Source organism: Rutilus rutilus (assembly GCF_951802725.1).
Source record: "Rutilus rutilus genome assembly, chromosome: 7".
Classification (NCBI taxonomy): Eukaryota; Metazoa; Chordata; class Actinopteri; order Cypriniformes; family Leuciscidae; genus Rutilus; species Rutilus rutilus.
In genome coordinates, this window is record NC_140221.1 from 33,195,003 (window position 1) to 33,217,641 (window position 22,639).

Below are 22,639 nucleotides of genomic sequence, written 5' to 3' on the forward strand. Positions count from 1 at the left end.
GGAAATATGCTTTCGGTTACTAAATTGCCTATAAAGTTCATGAAATATGAAATGTGTGTTGTCAATGGCAGTTGAAAACTTCATAAAACAAAACATCAGAATTCAATGGTTTTATTTTTAGAACAAAATCCTCTCCACAATATTTAAAACCCAAAAAACTAAAAAAAGACTAAGATTTCCTTTACATGTTTTAAAATAATTTTGATCTTTTTAAACCATCACACAAAAAATAGAAACAAATACAATTTAATCTTTTTCTTAAAAAAAAAAAAAAAAAAAAAAAAAAGTAACTGTACACGGCAGAATACACCATTTTTCGCAAACACCCCATAGACCTCTTCAACTATACACACATTATTGCAGTTCACCTAAAATATGCAAAACTAGTTTCTTTAAACAAAAAGTGATCTTTCATTTTATTTTGTGTTCTGAAAAATGGTGGCTTGTATGCTGATCTGAAGTTTCACTCTTTTGCATTCATGTGCAAAAAGCAGATACTGGATCTCATACTGATTATCTTCTTTTGGGCTTGATGGAAACTATAAAAGTGTGCTTTGAACAAATGAGGTGCTTAGAAAGATATGGGGAGGGGGGAGGGTGTATTTGTCCCACATGTATCTAGAGGGACGTTAAAGCGATGCTGCAAATATCTAAAAATGGTAGAAGTTACAGTTCTGATGACCTAGGACCAGTTATGGTTCCTCATTAAACGAGTAAGGCTGGAATTTGGAGGGAGTCTAATTATATTGAGGTTTCCAGGCTGTAGTTGTAAAGCTATATAATTTGTTTATAGCTTTAAGGCCTGGTTCCACAGACAGGGCTTAGATTAAGCCAAGATTAGGCCTTAGTTCAATTAGGACATTTAAGTATCTTTTATAAATGTGCCTTAGAAAAAAAACATTACTGGTGTGAATCTTAAAACAAAACAATGGCACTGACGTATCTTAAGATATTAAATTGCAAGTTGCTTTCAGTTAAAACAGCTCAAACATGCATTTTAGTCTGGGACTAGGCTTAAGCCTTGTCTGTGAAACCGGGGGTAAATGTATTACAAATTTAAATAGAACTAGCTGTGCATCCATATCTGTACAAATATAAACCGATAGTCGTGTTTTCTCAACCGTTATGAATAGAGAAGAGCATATAGTGCCATCTACAAATGCTTGATAACTCAATTACCTCCTTTAGTACTGAACAATATTATTACCACTGGTTTCTTAAGAAAATTCTACACTCGGAGAGTACCACATCATCATTCTACTAGAGGCCAGAAACACTTTACACACAACACACCCTGTTTTTTATATATATATATATATATATATATATATATATATATATATATATATATATATATATATATATATATATATATATAAATAATATATATATATATAGCCAGGTTTGTCCGAAACTACAACATATTCATTTCCCCTTTCCAATAGTCATTGAGGGGATGTGAAACTATCTTTCATGAACAAAAGATATAGAATCGCCCAATGAATCTTCCATAGGCATCATATTTGGAATGAGTACAGCTCAATGGGGAACCCAGCCCCATTCGAATATTGCTAGATAAGATCCAAAGCTCTGCCTTTAGTACAAGTGTCAGTTATGAAACAATAAGTTACATATATTAAGACTCCATTAAAAGGACAGATGGAAAATGTAGATCACATAAGGCCCCATCATTGTAGGTTTCAGTCAGTCCTATTGAAACCAGCTGATTGGGAGGAAAATGAACTTTAATATTGCTATTAAACAGCACGACTGTTTCAAAAAGACATGCTTTTGACTTTAGTGAATAAAAGGAACCAATGAACCGAAAGAATACAGCATCCAGAAGCACTCCCTCACCCCATGCTGCCACAAATTCAATTTGAAAGAAATGCTAGAAATGTCTGTTCTTCCTGCTCTTATTAGAGCCCTTAGAGAGCGGGCACTGTGGAAACGAAAGAGCAACTTAAGTTTGATCATCTCACTCAACAGAAGAAACTGGTCAGATTTAGAGTCGATTAACCAGAGGTCAGCAGCGGGCATTAAGTTAGCAGCCTAATTTAAGAAACGTTTTTTTTTGTTTTTCTTTCAAAAACTGCTCGAGGACATCAACCGTAACTCGATCTTAAAGCTGCTGAGTGACTGCAAAATTAAGTCTGTGTTCACACAGGAACGCAGAAACTCAGAGAAAGTGACTGTATACAAACATCCAACAGCACAAGCAACAAAGGCATTCGGTTAACAATGCCATGTGTGAAGTCAGACTGGGATGAAGTGTCAAGTGCTAGTTTACCAGTCCTGCTTATGGTCATTATGTGCCATTTTAGTTTAGTTTGTGAACGGTTACTCAGTTTTAAGATGCAATATTTTAAATTTATAAATCCAGAAAGCAAATGTTCTCATTTCAAAGCAACACAAGAAAAAAATCGTCAATTATTTCTTCCCCGTCACCTCAGGAAGTGCTCTGCTTTGAATATACCAACATGATTTGTTCCTTTTTCTTGAAATGGCATTATGCTACACAATTTAAAGCTGACCAACATACAGAAGAAGCCCAAATGTAAAGCCAAATAAAATGTTTTTTTTTAAATATCACAAATGCACAGCACAATTGTTAAGGTCACAAGTCACATGTACATCCAACCTAATCTGACACCAGATAAGAGTTTAAGCAATATTTTCCATAAAATGTCCCATCTGAAAAATAACGGAATCAAAAGACGGCAAAAAATTACAATTGGTTTATGACCATGAACTCACAAGATTGTTATCATGAACTAAAAGCAACTGCCTGCAAACTGTGACTGATGTAGATGAATGGAGCCATCACAGTGTGCTAGTGCTGGGCAATGAAGTTCAAGCTAGGAGAACAGGCAGAGAGAACAAAAAGAAACAATCTCTATGCTGGTTTGCTTGTTCTGCAGAAAAGAAATAAAACGCTACTTTCATCTCAAAGTAAAAAAGGTAATGTGTAAGCCACCATAACACATTTTGAAATATACCTCAAAAAAGGAGGTTATATTAAGATTGTGCCGATACATTGACGATATGATGCGTGGATTTTAAAATCCAATAAGTGTAGTAAGAGAGCACGTTTATTTCCTGCTTCAGTTTTAGAAAGCAGCTGGTCCAGATAGAATGTGACATGCTCAACAGAGAGCTTTACGGAGGAGCAGCCGGAACCAAAAGAGACGAGAACGGGAGCATGAATAAGTTGATAAATGTGATGTGTGTGTGTTTGACTATATGTAGGACCAATTAAATAATTAGGGTGCTCTCAGGAATGTGTGGAATAATGGGAGGAACTCAGGATTCCATGCTGGGAATGATGCTGCACGGCATTCGGGAGACGAGCGAATCATCTCTGAGAGTCTAACAGAGGCAGGAAGCCTCGCGTGGTATGAAGGAAAAGCGGGTTCAGGTCCTCGGCGTGTACAGCACGGTGTAGAGAGGGCTCAGAGGCACTCCGCTCGATTTTTGGCAACAGATCCTGGACCTGCTCGATCCCTACCAAGATCTGAGGAACAGCGGGAATGAAACATGAGAGGCTGTTACTTTATCTGACATAACAGTGCTGGGAGTATTCCATCCACAGTGTGACGGAGATGAGAGCTCTGGTTTATTCTCACCTGTGGGAAAAGAGGCCGCTCATCCCGTTTGAATTTCAGACAGTCGATGATGAGCCTCTTCATTGATTTAGGGCAGTTACTGGACAATTTACTGAGGTCTGGAGACAAGTACCCACGACCCACCATGAAAATAATCTACAGAAAGAGAATAACCGAAAATCAAACACTGCATTTCATAGTTAAAAAAAAAAAAAAATCATACAGTCAACATCAGAGTGAGTAAATGATGACAATTGTCATTTTGGGCTAAACAATTTTCAGTAGCTATGTTTCCATCCACCTGTTTTTATGCAAATTTAAGGATATTGCATAAAACAAAACAAAAAAACAACGCTGGATGGAAATGACAAAATGTGCATAAATTCTCAAAAAATGTGCATAAAAAAACCCCTGTATGTGCTCAAGTGAGGCATGCTCAATTGAAAACAAATATAAAACTACGATGGAAACACATTAATCGAATAAATCCCATTTATTTCAAATTAATCCCGTTGTTGTTTTATCGCAAACAAAAAAAGTAATGTGACTGCCTCATCAGATGATGCAAGTGGACAACTGGACTAACCAGTGGATCAATTTCATCCCACAGCATCTCAAATGTTGGTTTGGTCATTCTGAAATGCCTGAGTCAAAGTTTGTCTTCAAAATAGTTGGGTATAATTACCTCCAAGAACTGTCTGACACGATTGCGCAAGTAATTTAGAATGTCGGAAAAAGAGCCACAGTGACCTCCAGCAAACTCCATTTTTATTAGATATTTTGCACTGATTTCCCAGGAAGTGATTATCTTGTTCTCTTAAACACATGGGATGGAAACAGCGCTTTATTTGCAAAAATCGTATGCGATATTCCAATTTTGCACATAAATTCGCAACTTTGGATGGAAACATTGCTATTTTCAGTCTGAACGGAAGGTTTCTGGACTGTTAATTCAACCTAAAAAGAACAATCTATTAACCTCTAATTCTGAAACTATACACAAATTCCTGCTACATAACTGCAAGATGGCAAAGTGATGGTGTCATATGTCTGACCTGATCGCGGTTGTTGATATTTGAATAAGGCAAAGTCCCAGACATCAGTTCATAGAGCACCACTCCATATCCATATACATCTGACTGGAAGGTGTATGGGTTAGTGTCTTGCATTCTGATCACCTCAGGGGCCTAAAAAAAACAACAGTTTCACAGCAAGCGGTACATTTTACTTCACAACAACATATATAGGATTAAACTACTTCAGATAAGCTGTAAACTACCAGGTATTAGATTCATTTATGATTCCGGATGACACAATTTCTTACCATCCACAGGATGGAGCCACTGGGCTGTTCGACCTGCTGAGAGCCACTCCAGCGAGACTTTACCGTGGCCAGCCCGAAGTCACCGATCTTTACAGTCCAGCCTTCGTGCAGGAAGATATCTGACACATGAGCTCAGGCGTATTATGCAGTACACAGAACGAGAGTAAATACTACACAGTTATTAGAACAACATCACTAGGGAGAATGTATCAGCATTATTATTCCAGTAAATCATCAATCTTAGCCTGTATAGAGCAGTTTTGTTTGGCTATCTTTGCATTATTAAGTACCCACAAGGCCTATATTAATTGGAGAAGAAATGTTAAAACATCCATGAGTAGATATTGAATGTATTGTAACAGTGAGTGTAAACTATTATGCCTAAAATAATTTTGGTAAATGAGACTGTTCTTTCTTCACAAGTATTTAATGACAGACAACAGCTTGGCAATCTACTTGGAGATGACAGGATGCAACAGTGATGCCATCTACTGGCAGAAAATGGGCTGAATCTGATCTATCCTGCAACAGATCTCTCTCACAAACAATACAGGCAAGAACACACTGCTAATACATTATAGAAAGGATACTATTAGATTTCAAGTCCCGATGAATGATATTCTTGGCGTGAAGATAACTGTCAAGGAAAGAAAAGTAAAGTAACAAATTATGTACAAAAAATAATTACGTTTCCAGTACCTCCATCTACGCTCTGCACAGCCAAGCTTCACTAATAGACAGTACAATCATATATCACTCGTGGATTTAAGTGGACATTTGCGCTGTTTTCCAGTACGAGTGTGTCCTGTGACTCAGAGCAGAACAAAGAGTGTACTAAGTGTGTTATCTTTTAGTGTGAGAACCTCAAGTTGTTTTTATGAAGTTGCAGGTGTTCTTAGTTAATCAAAAGTCCAAATTAAAAACACTATTGGTTATTCAGGGTGCATGACATGTAGTGATCATGCTGATCGTGATTGTGATCAGTTGGTCTGAGAGTGTAGAGGACATATAATTCCATGTCTGTAAGACAATTATCCATTTTAAATAGCATACACTACCATTCAAAAGTTTTGCGTTAGTACGATTTTTTAAATGTTTATAAAAGTCTCATGCTCAACAAGGCTTACTTTATTTAATCAAAAAATACAGTGAAAACAGTAATATTGTGAAATATGTAAGGGTTAATGCCCGATGAGGTGTCCATTGTCAGGTATTAATGGATGACGGCGAGGCGTGAACCGTCCGACGCGCAGTGGAGCCGAAGTCCATTAATACCTGACAATGGACACCTCAAAGGGCATTAACCCGCTTATACCATGGTCACTTGCCAAATAACACATTTTTAAAACATTAGTTTATATTTTAATTAGTTTTACAATCGAAATCTAAAGTTTTTACAAACAATAACTTGGTTTCCCTGGTTACGCCTGACAGTTTATTTACTAGGTGTCCTCTATCACTTTTTAATGGACACCCTGCAGCCAATCAGAATCGAGTATTCACCCAGACCATGGTATAATACAATTTAAAATAATAGTTTCCTATTTCAATATGCATTATATTATATTATATATTATATTATATTATATATTACCTAATATATTTCATTTTTACATTTCTTGATGGCAAAGCTGAATTTTCAGCATCATCACTTAGTGTACTACATACTACATGGTCTTTAGTGTCACATGATACTTCAGAAATCATTATAACATGCTGATTTGCTGCTCAAGAAACATTTCTTATAAAGCAGCACAACTGTTTTTAACATTGATAATATTTTTGTGGAATCAGGATTCTTGGTTGAAAGGAACAAGATTTCCATTTAAAGTAAATGCTGTCACATTATAAATATAAATTGAATGCATCCTTGCTAAATAAAAGTATTTTCTTATTATAAAAACCCTACTGACCCCAAACTTTAAAACATTAGTGTACATTAACATTTTATAAAGTCTTGTTATATAAACACCATATAATTGGCACAGCAAATACACTACATGTAGGATAGGGGCTAACTGTCAATCTGAAAATAAAAATAAAAGTGAAATTCTTACTCCATGCCCTGTGCAGTCTGGCGAGCAACATCGATGCGGCGCATGGTGTCAAACTTGGTCTCAGTAACATGCAGGTGGCGGTACAGGCTGCTGCCTTCACACCACTGTGTGATAATGGCAAAATTTGGCTTCGTCATGAAGCCCATGAACAGCAGAATGTTGACGTGGCGTGTTTTTCTGAGGAGCAAGAAAGTCAAATTTGTCATATCTAACAGAAATAAGACGTCTGATTATTTGAAGTGAAGATAAATGTGTAAGTGGAGGAGAAAATTACAGTGCAGTAAAATCACTGCTGATTATTAAAGATCATTGACTGGCTTTGATACCCTTTATATATGGTCATACAGATGACTTACCGTAAAACCTGCATCTCATTTTTAAAGGCCTGGAGCTGCTCCGGCGTGGGCTCTGTCACTTTAAGAATCTTGATAGCCACGTCTCCATGCCACTTGCCTTTATAGACGGTCCCAAAAGAACCTGCTCCAATCCTCTTTAACATGGTCACCTCCCGTGAGTGCACCTCCCAGTAGTAACTGGAGTCTCTGTAACCTCCCCGGTGCTAAAAACCACCAACAAAACAAAAACACAGATTGAAATGAATCTGAATCATTTGGGCTTCCCATCAAATAAAACACTCACTCACCACTTTCTTTTTATCATCAGATGAGGATTGCTTTCGCTCCTTGGGCTCAGAAGCGGATTTGTGGGGTCTTCTTCCTGGTGACCCTAGGTGGGGTGGGCTAGTGGAAGGCTTGGGAGAGGACTCTTGCCCTGTGGACAACACTAGAATATGAAGGCCAGTTCATAAATACACGAAGAGGTGTAGTTAGATGCGTCAGTCAAATCAGTGATGGACAAGAAACAAAAATGTGAGTGTAAAAAAAAAGAAAAAAAAAAAGACATGTGCTCAATGTGAGTGATGAGCAGTCAAACTGAAAAAAATATGAGGAAAAAAAAACCACTCACCCGTTGTGCCGATTTTGAATAAATCCTGAATGAGAGTGGGGGGAAAAATGAATAAATACATGCAATGGAGAGATGATCAAGGAGGCATGCAGAACCTCCATAGTCATATTTACTGAATTAATACTTCTTAATATTCGATATCTAGCCAAGTTAATACTCTAGTAAAGGGGCAGTTCACCCAAAATGCATTTACTCACTCTCGTGAAATTTCAAACCTGCATGACTAACCTTTCTTCCATACAACACACAAGGAGAAGTGTAGCAGCATATAGACACTGCTTTTCTCATACAAACTATTTTAATGTTTTTTTTTTTTTTGCCATTGTTGTACTTTTGGGCCTTGACAGCCATTTTCAATGCATGAAAAAGAGCCGCGTGAACATTTGGGTTCAACGGAAGAACATTTTAGAGTGATGAGGGTGACTTCATTTGTGGGTGAACTGTTCCTTTAGAACAAAAAATGAGGCAACATAAGATGTAGTATGTGGACTTGATGAGCCTTCAGTCCGGTCTCTAACCTCCAAGAGGCTAGCAGCGCCAGGCTCCAGCGTGCTAACCATGTGGACGTTGGGGGTTGAGGTGGAGCGATGCCTCTGAAGAGACTGACCGTCCTCTCCACACATGATCAAATGGAAGCTTGACCCTGACGACAGCAAATCTCTTCTAAAAAGTGTCAAACATAATGAGGATATGTCAGTGCTACATTTCCATTGGGGATGAAGGGATACATGTATTTATAGGTGAAGTTCAAAGGTACCCATGAGAATCTGAAGTTAAAGGTAAGTCGCTCTGTGATATGGAATTGGTGGCCGGATATATCAATATCGAAGGGCATTCTTCTGTATTAGGAACACACCTGACAGTAACAAAACACCAGACGAGTGACAAAAATGATGACAAGCGCATATAAACAATGTAAGAAAATGTAATGTGGAACATACCGTTTTGTCATGGTGTCCATGTCCACACATACTGTAGGGACTTTACTGCTGCAGTGCTGGTGAAATTTATACCCACATGTCTGACACCTGAAGCCGTTGAACAAGAACTTGTGGCAGAAGTCACAGTATGCTAACTTAAAGAATGTTTTGCGTACCTGTGAAAAAAAGATTTACAGGTGATGCTGACTGACAGTTTAATGTTCATTTATACACTACCGTTTAGAGGTTTTGGGTCAGTACTGATCAGTACTACATTGTACAGATTTTTTCAATTAATACTTTTCTTCAGGTAGAATTTATTACATTGATCAGAAGAGACATTTACATTGTTACATTGTTTTTGTTTCTTTTACTTCCCGTTCAAACAATCCTGAAAAAACATGCATCACAGTTTCTACACGTTCATTAAGCAGCATAACTGTTTTCATAATAATAATGAGAAATGTTTCTTGAGCAATAAATCATAATATTAGAATGATTTCTGAAGGATCATGTGACACTGAAGACTTTATCATAAAATAATGCTATTGTAAAATGTGAAATTAATTATTAAAAGTAATTTTATAGAATTTAGAATATCAGAGCTATGGTGCAAAATAAAATGTATAAATCAGAAATAAAAATTAGTGCCCAATTTAATCCAAGCTTTAGTTTTAAACTTAAACCAATTAAAGTTCCCAGAAATAATGCAAAGAACTGTGCTCAAGTAATCATCATCATAATTATCCATCATACTCTTATACTCCACAGAGATTATTTTTTGCATCAATCTCAAATATTTTCTAGAACATGCACAGTGCCAAAACAAACTTAGAAGGGCCTAAAAATGAGAACCTAGCCTTGCTGACTTTGAGTTTGTTGCGCAAGTACACTTACAAAGTTGTGCATGGTAAGGGGAACATCATCCAGCACTTCTACCAGAAGCTCTTCCCCTACAAGGGGTGTGATGTCAGTGTCCCATTCTGTAAGTCTCTTCCGGCTGACAAAAGAAGAACAACAATTGAATATAAAGTTCACCAAAGAGAGACATTGTTTCATTTTAAGGCCAATTTCTTAGAGACACCTACCCTTCAAGAAGGCGAAAGACAGCACAACAATCCTGGCTTAGGCCTCTGACTTTCAGGGCTTTATCTAGACTATCATAGACAGTTTGCCCAGGCCGAACATTTACCTGAACACATGACCACATTGTGCTATCAGCGTATCATCACAAACACAAAACCTTTAATTACCAATATATACATGGCATGTATACATATGCAGGTTATTTTAGCTATTTCGAATCTTTATGAAGATCAATAAATGACATTTTTAACAAAACAGACCACAGTGAATGAATCCTCACCACTGTCCGCTGCTTGTTGGGGAGGTAGACACGGATGGTGCCCCCACCTCGGGGCGTGTCATCCGGGCTGGTTTCCCCAGAGGAGGAACAGGAGGAGGTGTTGGACATGGTGTCTCCAAAGGGGCAGTGAGGGACTGGCAGCACTGACACAAGATTTACACACCAGGGCAAAGCAGGAGAAAGCCCTCATCTGGAGCCTGGGATGAATAACAGTGTGTTGGTGTCAAAATCCATGAAACAGTTATAGTTATATGAATGATGACAAGAAAATGTATTGCTGAAAGTCTTAGCACAGACAGCTGGAAAAATCCTTTCTGCTATTTTTTTGTACAGTTGCTTTAAAAGAAAGTTCTTTATGGTTCCAGAACACTGAAGCACATATCATACAAACACACAAATGGATAGTGAGGGTATGAGTGTGATTGTTGTTAAATATTTGGCATATTCAAATTAACGTAACACAAATTAGATGTTTTTCAAATGTTTGAAATGCATGGTTTTGCCAACATCTAACTCTGTATCAATTCTTTGTATTAAAAATAAATAAATTAAAAAAAAATGTACAAAAATTATCTGGAATTTACAATGATTTTATTATTGATGTACCAAAATTCCAACAACCAGAAAAAAATCTACGGAAACAGCAAAAAGAAAAAAATCGGCCGAAATAGTTTTGGAGGCCGAGTCCCTGCGTCAGAATATGCCACATGCCTACTTGCATGCTATACAGTAGACAAACAACAGTATGTGAGCCGAGTAGTATGTCCGACTTCATAGTATTCATAAAATGGTAGGTAAAAAGTACCACGATGACCTAGGCCTACTACTTCTGGAGAGATTTTGAAGTGCGGATCTAAAGTGACACAACTGATGCCGTAGGTCACATGACAATGACAACATGGCGAATGTAGTACGTCTGTATTACATTAATACTACACACATTCAGACTATATAGAATTTTTTTCTAAATAAGTAAGTTTCAAACCAAATGTAGTACCTACTATATTTTACGCAATTTCAGATGCTGATTATGTGTTTTGTACATTTCACAGTGATGAAAAATGGTGCTAAAGTAGCAATGTGTCAAATTTGTCATTGCTGGTGCATTCATAAAAAGTAAATAGAAGTGCAAGCTGAATGCCATGAACATAATATCCAAACAAATAGCATGCTTCTGAAACTACTTAAAGGGATAGTTCACTCAAAAATGAAAATTCTGTCATTAATTACTCACCCTGATGTCGTTCCTAATCTGTAAGACTTTTCTGTAAAACCATCTGAGAGATTTCTGTTTCAAACTACCATTTGTTTTAAAAAAAGTTCATAAAGAGATCTTAAAGGGGTGGTATAATGCCCCTTTTTACAAGATGTAAAATAAGTCTCTGATGTCCCCAGAGTGTGTATGTGAAGTTTTAGCTCAAAATACCCCACAGATAATTTTTTATAGCATGTTAAAGTTGTCTCTTTTTGATGGTGAGCAAAAACGCGTCGTTTTGTGTGTCGCTTTAAATGCAAATGAGCTGCTGCTCCCGGGGGCGGAGCTTCATGCTTGTGCGTTAGCATGGAAGCTTCCAGACACGCACCAAAATGTCAAAAACTGTTCTGCCTTTTATGTTCAAACCGGAGTCGGACAATGACGGAGAGACTTAAGAAGAAGTGACAACATGTAGAACGCAACAGGACGTTTCTGAATGGTTAGTTGATGAATTTATGTTGCTGATGTGGAGTTAATTAATAATATCTTCAAGTCATTGATAAGCATTTTCTTTCATGATAATCTATAAATTGCTAGGTGGGAACTGTTGTAAGATGCCAACAGAGTGACATGCTATTGCATTTGTGTTACGTACTGTATTGCCATAAATGTGAAAAGACGGATGCGACAGCTTGAGTAGACTTCCAAATGTGCTGTACTTGAACAAATCTTTATCTTCTCCCGGGGGCGGGGTTTATATAAATTTTAGGGTTTGTGATGTCACTATTCCGGGAGGAAGCTCGTGTAGTCCCTACCACCCGATTTCTGTAAAATAAAATATCCCCCTTTGCTTTGAACTTTGTAACTTTGCAGATGTTATGCTCAAACAGCAACATTACTTCCTTTAAATCTAATCCATATGAACGGTGTAATCCAAATTTTCTGAAGAGACACAATCACTTTATATGATGAACAGGTTGAATTTAGACTTTTATTCACACATAAATATTGATCAACTCAGACATCATTTGAGGTAAACGGAAGCTCAAACACGTTCGCTTGACGTGCAAGACCCAATGAAGTTCATTCTCGAGTGTTACGCAGCACGTTTTAGCTTCCGCAAGAACCAATAAGGTTTATTCTCACGCATTATTTTTGGAAGCGTCAAAGTGGTAGTTCAATGGAAGGGCCAAAAGCTGTCAAATTTAATCAAAAAGATCTTCATTTGTGTTCCAAAGATGAACAAAAGTGTGGAACAACATGAGGGTGTTATTAATGACAGAATTTTCATTTTTGAGTGAACTAACCCTTAAAACAGGACAACCTGGTGATAAAGCACTCTAAACTGGTCGACAATTGAATTTCCAATGCCAAATTAAGCACGAAAGCTCTGCAGGCATATCAAATTGTAATTACATTGAGCTGAGAAAAAGCAAACTGTTAACTCAGTCGTGTCAGTGGAGCTTAAGTGCCTAAATAAATTCTTGGCCTTGTTTTAACACTGGAGTATTATAAAACCAATCTGAAACAGATGTAGAAGGAAATGCCCCAAATAAAGAAATCCAATGTCTAACTGCTTTTAGCAGTTTGGTCTATAATAAGACTATCACTTAAGTCTTAAGGCTAGCAAACTCTGAAATGAAGCCATTTAATCCAGACATGTAGGAACAAGTAGGCCTACTTCAGATTGAACGTTTTATGTAAATTTAAGCAGTATACAATCTTCACAGCCTTAAACCACAAGTATTGTGTAGCCTTTAATGGAAAAATACCACTGCAGTTGTTTAAAACTTGACAAATTACTCTATTTTGTGCTGTGCAGTTAAACTACAGCAAGCAGACGAGCATGTAATACATTTCCAAATGCATATCTTACATCCCCCACTGATTGCAGTTTATACCAGCCTGAAAGCAGATGGCACACACATAACTATATATTGTTTCATTAATATCCACAACCTTGAGGAAGCATTTTTAACCACAAATAATCCATACCACTATCTAAACAATTAAAAAGGCAAAGTAACACCCCAACAGTTCATGCTGCAGTCTGCAGTATAAAGGCAAGAGGTTATAGAGAATGATCAAGATGTTTTACACGCACACTCGTGACAGTGTAACCACAGAAATGATCAGCAGCCTGCAGTAAAGATGAGCTGGCTGGGTTTAGTTAAGAGTGATGTGCCTGATCATTTGCTCTGCTCCCTTACTATAACAGGCCATGCACTCTTAGCTTGCTCAATTTATCAAGATATTCGTCAATAGTATGACTTACGTACAGAAGTATTTTGGCCAAATACAGACCCTTAAGTCTTGTCAGGTGCCTTTTTTACTGCCGAAAGAGGGAATGCTGTTTTCATGAGGCGGAAAGGGATTAACGTTAGACGACTAGCTGCTAGCTAGCTATTGTTGCTAATGCTGTTTCAAACTTTAAAAACTAGTCTTAATCTAACATTTTCAGCCACGGCGCTGTGAAATACAGCGACTTACACCTGCGAGTAATATTTCTGCAAACAACGCAGCCCGTTAACGAGACTCTCTTTGCATTTTTGCTCCAGAGTAAATACTCACCTGAGACAGCCATCTTGAATTCTCTCAGTCTCAAGTCGGATCAGCAAAGAATTTCAGGGAAAGCGGAACAGCGAAATCTCGCACTCTGATTGGTCTAGATCTGTGAAACGCGGCGCTGATTGGTCGTCTATTGTGGTACTTTGTAGCAAGGGAATGAAAAAGGGGCGTGTGCTGCGTGTAACGAATGTAAAGTTTTTCCAAGCATTAAAGTATCCTACACAAATGTTAAATACGTTTAGGCCTATGTTTGTTAAAACCAAACAAACCAGTTTCAGGCAAATACTCCTTTTAAAATACTCAATATAAGCCACTAAAGATTAGGGAACAATGAAAGCAAAATGCAAAGCTTACAAATGTAAAGAACGTTTTTTTAATGTCCAGGTGACTTCTGTACAAAAGATTTAATTTGAAGAAGGGTCAATAAGCAAACAATACTGAAATAAGCTTTCAACATATATTGAAAGCAATTTCTCTATCCTTTAAATGTCACAATTAAATGAAAAAAAAAAAGACAATGAAAAAATCACAATGTAGGTGGTATTAAAATGAAAAGGTCCATGCTGACAGAACAAGGCAGGTTTCTGAAGAGCACATTTGGCTATTCCACACTCAAGAATTTCCTCTTTTTGGCAGTGCGCATGTAAGGGTGGTGCCGCCATTCAACATCTGCAGTATTCTCGTTCTCCAGTGTGCCGAGCTTGATCATGTACACTGAAAAGATGAAGTACAAGATATGAATGATGAGCAGAGTGCAACATAAGTGCTCATTCTGCATTAATATCAATTAATCTAAAACTCAAAAAAAAAAAGAGTTGCTTACATTTCATTTCAAATCTCGGTCCAACCTCTGACAACTCAACGTTCTTATGGTCGGTTTTCTTGTAGGTGTGGTGTCTGCAATATACAAAGTAATTTCGAAGTCAGTAAAACTAATCTTTTTAATCCCAATTTTGCTCAAAATCTTTACTACAGCAGTTAACACCACCACTCACCTGAAAGAGATGAAATCATCTGTATTTGCAAACGTAATAACACGCCTACTATCCTCTTTGGGTACAGGAAAAAGATACTTTAGGATGTTGGACACCTACAGAGATATTTTTTTTTTTCATTATTCAGATCAGTCAGAGATTATCTAAAGCTTTTATGATGTTTATGACAAGACAATGATGTTTATTTATTTAAACAGGAACTTGAGTATCAAATACAATACACTACTGTTCAAAAGTTTGAGGTCGGTAAGATTTTTTATGTTTTGGAAATAAGTCTCTTAATATAATCACCAAGACTGCTTTTAGTTGATCGCAAACACAGCAAAAACAGTAACATTGTGAAATATTATTACTTTTTAAAACTGGAATTTTTTTTTTTTTTTAAGAAAATATTTGAATATACATAATTTTCTATTATGCTTTTTGACATTTTCAACTTTCTTTAGATGTAATGTTGATGTTTAAGCATGAAAAAGGTCTGCAAAGTTACAAAGCACACTCCAAAGGGGAGTTACGCCGTCTCTATATCAGCAAGCACTGTTTCTGAACTCCCTGAAACGAAACTTGAGTTTTCTTCTGGGAACGTACACGTCACAATATTTCTCATTTAAATAATTCCCTCCCAAGGCATACACAAAATAGGGGGCGAGGCCTGGTTAAGTTGTGTAAGTAATGTGTTGAAACATTGGGGCGTGAGGGGCGTGACATTTCTGAAACACGTTTGCAGCAGTTGACCAATTACAACACACTGGTACAGCCAACCAATCAGAGCAGATTGCGCTTTTAGCAAGGAGAGGTTTCATAGAGCCTGGAACTAAACAGGGGTGCGTTTCCCAAAAGCATCATTAGTCAACTATGGTCGCAAGTTCCATCGTTATGAGCATAGTTCAACGAGTCAGTGTTTCCCGAAACCATTGTTAAAATGTACTTTATTTGTGTGATGCATCAGCATCATTACTCCAGTCTTCAGTGTCACATGATCCTTCAGAAATCATTCTAATATGCTGATTTGCTGCTCAAGAATGATTTCTTATTATAAATACTGAAAACAGTTGTTCTGCTTAATGTTTTTGTGGAGAGCGTAATATTATTTTTTTAGGATAGACAGTTAAAAAGAACAGCATTTATTTGAAATAGAAATCTTTAAAAAACTGTCTTTACTGTCTTTTTTTTTTTTAAATCAATTTTATGCATCTTTGCAGAATAAAAGTGTTTATTTTTTTTAAATATACTGACCCCAAACATTTGAATGATAGTGTTAGTGAGAAACTGACTTGATAATTGTTTCTAAGGACATTATTTCCTTTATAACTCACCCTTCGGCCAAGACGGGAAGTGAAGTTGTGGAAGATGAGGTGAGGGTAGGCCTCGGACATGGTGCCAATGTCTGGAACATCATGTCTCATTACCACATTGTATAATGTGAAGTAGGCTGTTGGCCCAAAAGGAAGGTGACATACCACCAAACCATCTAAAGAAGAAAGAGACATGAAAGAAGAAATAAATAGATATGAAAGTAGAGCGATTGGCATTCACAATACACCAAATGCTGACACACTTTGCACACACACTCAAATAAGCATATCCGAAATGGACACACATGACACCTATAAAAGTCCATACCTGGCTGGCCTCTGGTCTCATGGACAATGACAAGGTCATTGACATTATTAGCTTTGCACGCATGTACTAATGTTTTAACTTCATGGTTTCCTCTGTTCATACGCTGGGCCCCTGGAAACATCAGCTTCATTTCCTGCAAAAAAAAAAGCCATCTAAAATAAACCACAACTACTGCTAGAGGATGGTTTCCCTTACGTCACAATGGCAAAATAAACATACAAAACATCACAATAGAGTAGACGAAGTAAAACTTCTGCATGGCTACAAGCATTCATAATGTCAAATGTGAATAATAAGATTTAACAAACTTTGGCAAACATCTTGAGTCTGGAGCTGGGGTCTCTGGAAGTTGTGACCATAACTTTGGGGTCTTCCACTCCTGCCCACTTGTACTCATCATCCATATGAGAGCTAACACCTATATAATTTCCAAAATTATGTTTATATATGGCAGCAGACAAAACAGGATTCTGATATATGTGACAGAAAAAGATCACCTTCTCCACCCTCATCATCAAACTCCAACAGTTTCTGTAATTCTAAAGCCTCTTTCCGAACCTCAGTGGGTAAAATATGATTTTCTGCAAAAGATAAGAACAACTTAAAATATGACAACATCCAAATATATCATATAAGGTGATTGAGTTGGTTATCTAGCAGGAGTCTCACCATCTAAAGCAGATTTGAGCTTGTGTTTTTTCTCTTCAATAGTGCGCAGTCTGTCCTCCTGGGCTTTCCTGTACAGGTATTCCTTTCTCAGTCTCACCTCTCGCCGCAGCTACATCACAAAATACAGTCCAGAAACAATATGAATTGTGGGAAATACACTGGTCAAAAGTTTGGGATCAGTAAGAGCATCGGTTATGTTTTTAAAAGAAACCTCATATGTTCACCAAACTGCATCAACTTGATAAAAAATACAGTAAAACAGTAATATTGTGAAATATTATTATAAATTAAAATAACTGTTTTCTATTTTAATGTATTTTAAAATGTTATTCATTCATGTGATGGCCAAGCTGAATTTTCAGCATCATTACTCCAGTCTTCAGTCACATGATCCTTCAGAAATCATTCTAATGTGCTGATTTGCTGCTCAAGAATGATTATTATCAGTGTTGAAAACGGTTGTGCTGCTTAATATTTTGTGGAAACTGTGATACAATTTTACAGGATTCTTTGATTAATTGAAAGTTCAAAAGATCAACATTTATTTAAAATAGAAATCTTTTCTACCATTATAAATGTATTTAATCATTTTTCAGTCATCAATTTAATGCATCCTTGTTGAATAAAAATATTAATTTCCTTTAAAAACAAACAAACTTACAGACCCCAAATTTGACCTGCACAAGAGAAGTACTTGTAAGCAATGTAATTACTAAGACATGGCAATTGGTGCCCACATTCTCATGGATCGAAATCAAAGACTGCGTAAAGTAATTATTTTAAGACACTCATTCATCATCAAACCTGTAAAGACACTCAATTCACAAAACATTTGGAGAAACTGCCCAAAATATCAACAAATAATTGTACAGTTCTGCAAGTGATTTTTCTATTTTCAGACTAGATAGGAGGGGGGATCACACTGTTACTGTGTGTTCATCCATCCATCCCACTTCATTATGGAGCTTGCCTTGATCACACTACAACACAAACAGGAAAACAACGACTAGTTCGATAAACTAGGGCTCTATGTACCGCGTTAAAAGATTTACAAGCTAACGTCAAATACGTCTAACAAATTTGAGAATATTATATTGAATAAATATGTTGTACTTACCATTTTGAACAACTACACGTGACAATTCAGCCTTACGGTCTACTATTACGACTTCCTGTTGGACAACGCGCTCATCCAATCATTGACAACGAACACGAGTGACGAGATCTTTCAAAATAAAAGTTCACAACTGTGGCGGTCGGGTGTCATGTCAAATCCATAGACAGTAAAAGAAAAATCGCGTCCACCCTTGAAATCAGGTCTCCCCAAAATGTCAGTTAATGATTATCCTCCTAAGCAGGGCCGTACGCAGAGTTTTATAAATACCGAGGTCCAAAATGTGACCTTGCTAGGGGGGTTCGGGGGCATATGCCACCCTGAGAAAATATTGATTTTCCTAATCTACACATATGCATTGTAAGGTATTTGAAGGCCAAAAAAAAAAAAAAAACGGATAACAGTAGGCCTAGCTTTAAAAGCATGTCAGTGGGCAGTAGCATAACTTATTTGTCTAGTAGATAACAAATTCTTAAACATGAGAATCAGTTTAAATGTTGCAATGAATGATCCATACTACAAAATGGAAATGCAGAATGTTAATGCTTATTGTTGACAATAAACAAATAACATATTCGAAACGGGAATGGCCTTAAAATAAGAAATGATTTAAGGATTATTTTGCATAGATGTTACATTTAAATCAAATGCCAATCCAATCCTTCTGTGTCCAGAGGAAAAATGAGCAATTGGTATGAACATCAAAGATCAGTTTCAGCTACTTGTTTCTTTACTAAATTAATCAATGTTTTTGTACTAATCTGTTATATTAATGGTTCACTCATAAAGACAGTCACTTGTCGCCACCTACTGGCTGAATGATGCAAGTTGCACAAACACAGACAAGCGGAGTGATACAAACAGTGACAAGTCCCAGTGCTGATACTGGTGAAATATTCGAACACATTCGAGGTATACAAATATATATTTACAATAATAATGGCAATATACTCAATAGCTGCTTGTGTTGTTAAATTTAGCTTATAGTTTCCACTGTCATTGGCAAATAACATACAGTAATCTCATTCTTGGGCACAGTATGCAAAACCTGCTCTTCCTCTCTCATCTCCATCACCTTCTCTCTTTCTCTTCTCTCAGTGTCTTTATCTTGACCTGTATATCTTCCCTTCCGAGCTGGAATTCGCGCTTCTGTGAACTTAAAAACCTACTGTGATTTGATCGGTCATCTCAAACATTTTGACATTGACGACGAGCGGTGTTTGAGTGCTGAAGCAGCTCAGATGAGGAGGTCGATTATCGTCGCGATTTGCGAATCATTGCAGCACCAAATTAGAGTTAATATTAAGTTAATTATTTCACAACTTTTATTATACACTTAGAAAAATTATATAATAATTAATAATAAAACCAATTGAACATAATTTCTTAACTGTTAATTCATAAATAATAATAGCCTATTGAGTGGATAATTGAGCATAATTTATTTGTTTTATTAGTAACTGAAATATTTAGATATTTAACACTTAATTGAACACATAATTACATTAAAGATAGGCTAATTGAGAATATAGGGTAAGTGCAATTGTGTGTATAAACGAAGCTATCAGTATTCTATTGCTATGCTAGTATATAAGCTAACAAATACAGACATAAATGGTCATTATAACATAGTTGAAACAGCATTTATCATAACATGATTTTGTAGGAATTGTAATCAGGCGATAGAGAGAGTAACTCAGAATGCAGCACAACAAACACCAGGTCTGTAAAAAGTAATTGCTAGTAATACAATTTTATTTAAAAATCATTAATATTACAGAGCATACAATACTGTTAAAATTTTTTGTAGTCTAAATGAATACTTTTATTCAACAATGATACATTAAATTGATCAAAATTGACAATAATTGTGGTAATAATAATGTTACAAAAGATTTCTATTTCAAATAAATGCTGTTCTTTTGAGCTTTCTATTCATCAAATAATCCTAAAAATATTAGGCAGCACAACTGCTTTCAAAACTGATAATAAGAAATGTAGCAGTGTAACGTGTGTTCTGTTTTGGTTTAGTTTCTTTGGTGTTTTTTAGCCCTGCAGTTTCCTCAGTTAATCTCTCCTGCAATCTCCTAAGTTTTGCATTGTGGATTTAATAAAACAGTTTGTGCTCTACTCCTTTAGTCGTGCACATTATAGCCGCTTCGTGACAAGCAGCATATTATTATAGTTATTTTTCATGTGACACTGAAGATTACATTTTAAACCATTAAAATAGAAAACATTTCTGTTTCACATTTCTGTTCAAATAAATGCAGCTGTGGTGAGCATTAGAAGCAACACATGTTACCAACCCCAAACTTTTAAACAGTAGTGTAAAATAAATTAAAGTGGAGAAACAAAAAAAAGAAAAGAAACAATTCAAGAGTTTCATATAATTAATAAATAGTGCAATATACCTTGTGCAAAAGACATCAAGTTTAGAATGTGAAACAGTTTATGAAATTGTTCATGAAATGATTCACTGATGATCAGACTGATCTCTGCTGATATCTGTGTTAAGAGAAGTAAAAGACATGTTCCTTCTAAATGTGTTTGTGGTGAGTTATTTCCTGTATGCGTTTCCTCTTCTACAACCTTGAAGACCAGTAGCCAACATCCTTACAGGCTCAAAGCACTGTCAGTTTTCAGCCATCATGAATCTAATGACAGCATTTCTGCTAATGATCCTAATAGGTAAGGTGAATTCACACATACAGACTAACATAAACACTATCCAGATTGTACCTGACAACCTCAACTACCATCTCACAGAGGACAAACATAAATCTTTCTCCACAGGACACAGCACATCTGACCATCTACAGACACTCGTCTGCCCCTATGAGAATAGGAATATATCTCAGAACAGAAGGGTGTGGTGCAAAAGAGATGTCCAGGATGAAAACTGCTGTACAGGCTTCTCGTTCCGGCCAGGCAACAGTGTTTTGGAGGACGGCAATTTAGAAGTGCAAGATGACGGAAAGTCCTTTACCGTCTCCGTAAAGACACTCGGACAAGGAGATGGAGTCTACTGGTGTGGGTTCATGACTGAAGACAAGATCATTGTTAAACTGGCCGAGGATTACTTTTCCACCGGTAAGATGAAACGCTACTTCTCTATTTCCCTTTAGGTAGTTTCCTCAGTGTTAGACAGCACTATATGTTAAAAATACTTTCAGCATATTTACATTTTCTTTATTTTAACTTTAAATTCCTAATATCTAATATTAAAAATCGTATGCAGTGATAGTTTATTAATCTGTTACAGCTCCATTTAACTTTGTTTGGTCCATTCTCCGTTGGATTTTATTTCTTTTGCTTCCTTTGATGACCATCTCCTTTCACTTTTATTCAAACAGTGAGTGCTCACACAAACCACCTTAGTTTATCATCACATTGTACTCACTTTGAGCTTTGAATGTCTTTAACCTCTGTAAATGCTTCTTTTTTAAATTTGTTTACATATTCTGTTTTGCTGACCAGGGAAACATGGAGATGCAAAGGTAAGAGCGCGCTGTAAAAACTTAAAAACTTAAGTTCAGTAATGCTGCCTTAGATTTTTAAGTATAATCAAATTGGCTGTACAAGTCATTTCAAAGTAAATTATATTAAATTGACTGAAACTTCAATGCTGCAAAAAAAAAAAAAAAATCAATAAAATGTGTTTTTAAATGAAACCTTTCATTTTGCAGACAACATAAATACAAGTCTGATGCCTAAGAAAGGAGGTGTAAGGACGAGGCACATTTACCGAAGTATAAAGAAAATATGCTTGAACGTTGAAAGCCGTCGGCTGTAAATGCACAATTTCTATTGTTGTTATTCTTTCTAAATAAGTGTTTTTTTTTACAGAAAAGTTCACAATTGCAGCCTGACTATATTCAACCGCAATATTTAAAATGAAAATAGGTAATAATTGTGTTCCATTTATGTAAGTTAATATACTAATATACTAATAATATAACTACTGCATTTATCATTCATGCAAAAGTTAAACTGCTTTGTTTTAGGATTTTTTTTTTTTTAAATGTGGATGGTTTCCTCCTTTTAATACTTTTCTAGAGCTTATAAATCATATTTCTTAATATACTGTATAAAAGTCATTGCCACGTTGTGTAACGTAACATATAAAGCATCAATGAACAATGTATAACACAATTTTGATGTAAGAATACAGATATAATAAACATCGTCTGTATCAGTGTCTCTGTGAGTTGACCAAAGTGCCGTCTTTTCTAAC

General features: G+C 36.3%; 3 protein-coding genes across 3 annotated transcripts; 1 reads left to right on the forward strand and 2 right to left on the reverse strand.

Moving 5' to 3' along the window:
• Positions 1–1,727: 1,727 nt before the first annotated feature.
• Positions 1,728–14,090, reverse strand: araf (A-Raf proto-oncogene, serine/threonine kinase). Its single transcript, XM_084415468.1, has 16 exons — positions 14,005–14,090; positions 10,239–10,435; positions 9,961–10,064; positions 9,770–9,872; positions 8,894–9,048; positions 8,710–8,808; positions 8,471–8,615; positions 7,953–7,977; positions 7,630–7,757; positions 7,343–7,545; positions 6,987–7,163; positions 5,520–5,566; positions 4,930–5,048; positions 4,661–4,792; positions 3,627–3,761; positions 1,728–3,514 (listed from the first exon to the last, which is right to left on the reverse strand). The coding sequence occupies exons 2-16, from the start codon at positions 10,344–10,346 to the stop codon at positions 3,356–3,358; spliced, it is 1,839 nt and encodes a 612-aa protein (XP_084271594.1). The 5' UTR covers positions 10,347–10,435; positions 14,005–14,090; the 3' UTR covers positions 1,728–3,355.
• A 268-nt stretch (positions 14,091–14,358) lies between these two features.
• Positions 14,359–18,550, reverse strand: imp4 (IMP U3 small nucleolar ribonucleoprotein 4). Its single transcript, XM_084413300.1, has 9 exons — positions 18,406–18,550; positions 17,289–17,397; positions 17,117–17,200; positions 16,928–17,037; positions 16,620–16,752; positions 16,313–16,467; positions 14,997–15,091; positions 14,825–14,898; positions 14,359–14,715 (listed from the first exon to the last, which is right to left on the reverse strand). Exons 1-9 carry the CDS (start codon positions 18,406–18,408, stop codon positions 14,603–14,605), a joined length of 876 nt encoding a protein of 291 aa, XP_084269426.1. The 5' UTR covers positions 18,409–18,550; the 3' UTR covers positions 14,359–14,602.
• A 2,425-nt stretch (positions 18,551–20,975) lies between these two features.
• Positions 20,976–22,605, forward strand: LOC311293567 (uncharacterized protein). The gene is made up of 5 exons (XM_084413944.1): positions 20,976–21,093; positions 21,199–21,495; positions 21,668–21,757; positions 21,883–21,902; positions 22,092–22,605. Exons 1-5 carry the CDS (start codon positions 21,054–21,056, stop codon positions 22,098–22,100), a joined length of 456 nt encoding a protein of 151 aa, XP_084270070.1. The 5' UTR covers positions 20,976–21,053; the 3' UTR covers positions 22,101–22,605.
• The last annotated feature ends 34 nt before the right edge of the window (positions 22,606–22,639 follow it).

Bases quoted from the DNA above. Each gene is read 5' to 3' on its own strand.
- araf (XM_084415468.1), bottom strand. From the start codon at position 10,346: ATGTCCAACACCTCCTCCTGTTCCTCCTCTGGGGAAACCAGCCCGGAT. The intron at 8,809-8,893 runs GTATGTTCCACA...TGTTACTGTCAG, and splicing joins ATGGACACCATGACAAAACG to GTGTGTTCCTAATACAGAAG. The intron at 5,049-5,519 runs GTATCCTTTCTA...CTCATGTGTCAG, and splicing joins TCGGGACTTGAAATCTAATA to ATATCTTCCTGCACGAAGGC.
- imp4 (XM_084413300.1), bottom strand. The intron at 17,038-17,116 runs GTGATCTTTTTC...GAAATTATATAG, and splicing joins TGATGATGAGGGTGGAGAAG to GTGTTAGCTCTCATATGGAT. The intron at 14,899-14,996 runs GTGAGTGGTGGT...TGTATATTGCAG, and splicing joins GATGATTTCATCTCTTTCAG to ACACCACACCTACAAGAAAA.
- LOC311293567 (XM_084413944.1), top strand. From the start codon at position 21,054: ATGAATCTAATGACAGCATTTCTGCTAATGATCCTAATAG. The intron at 21,094-21,198 runs GTAAGGTGAATT...CTTTCTCCACAG, and splicing joins TCTGCTAATGATCCTAATAG to GACACAGCACATCTGACCAT. The intron at 21,496-21,667 runs GTAAGATGAAAC...AATCTGTTACAG, and splicing joins CGAGGATTACTTTTCCACCG to CTCCATTTAACTTTGTTTGG.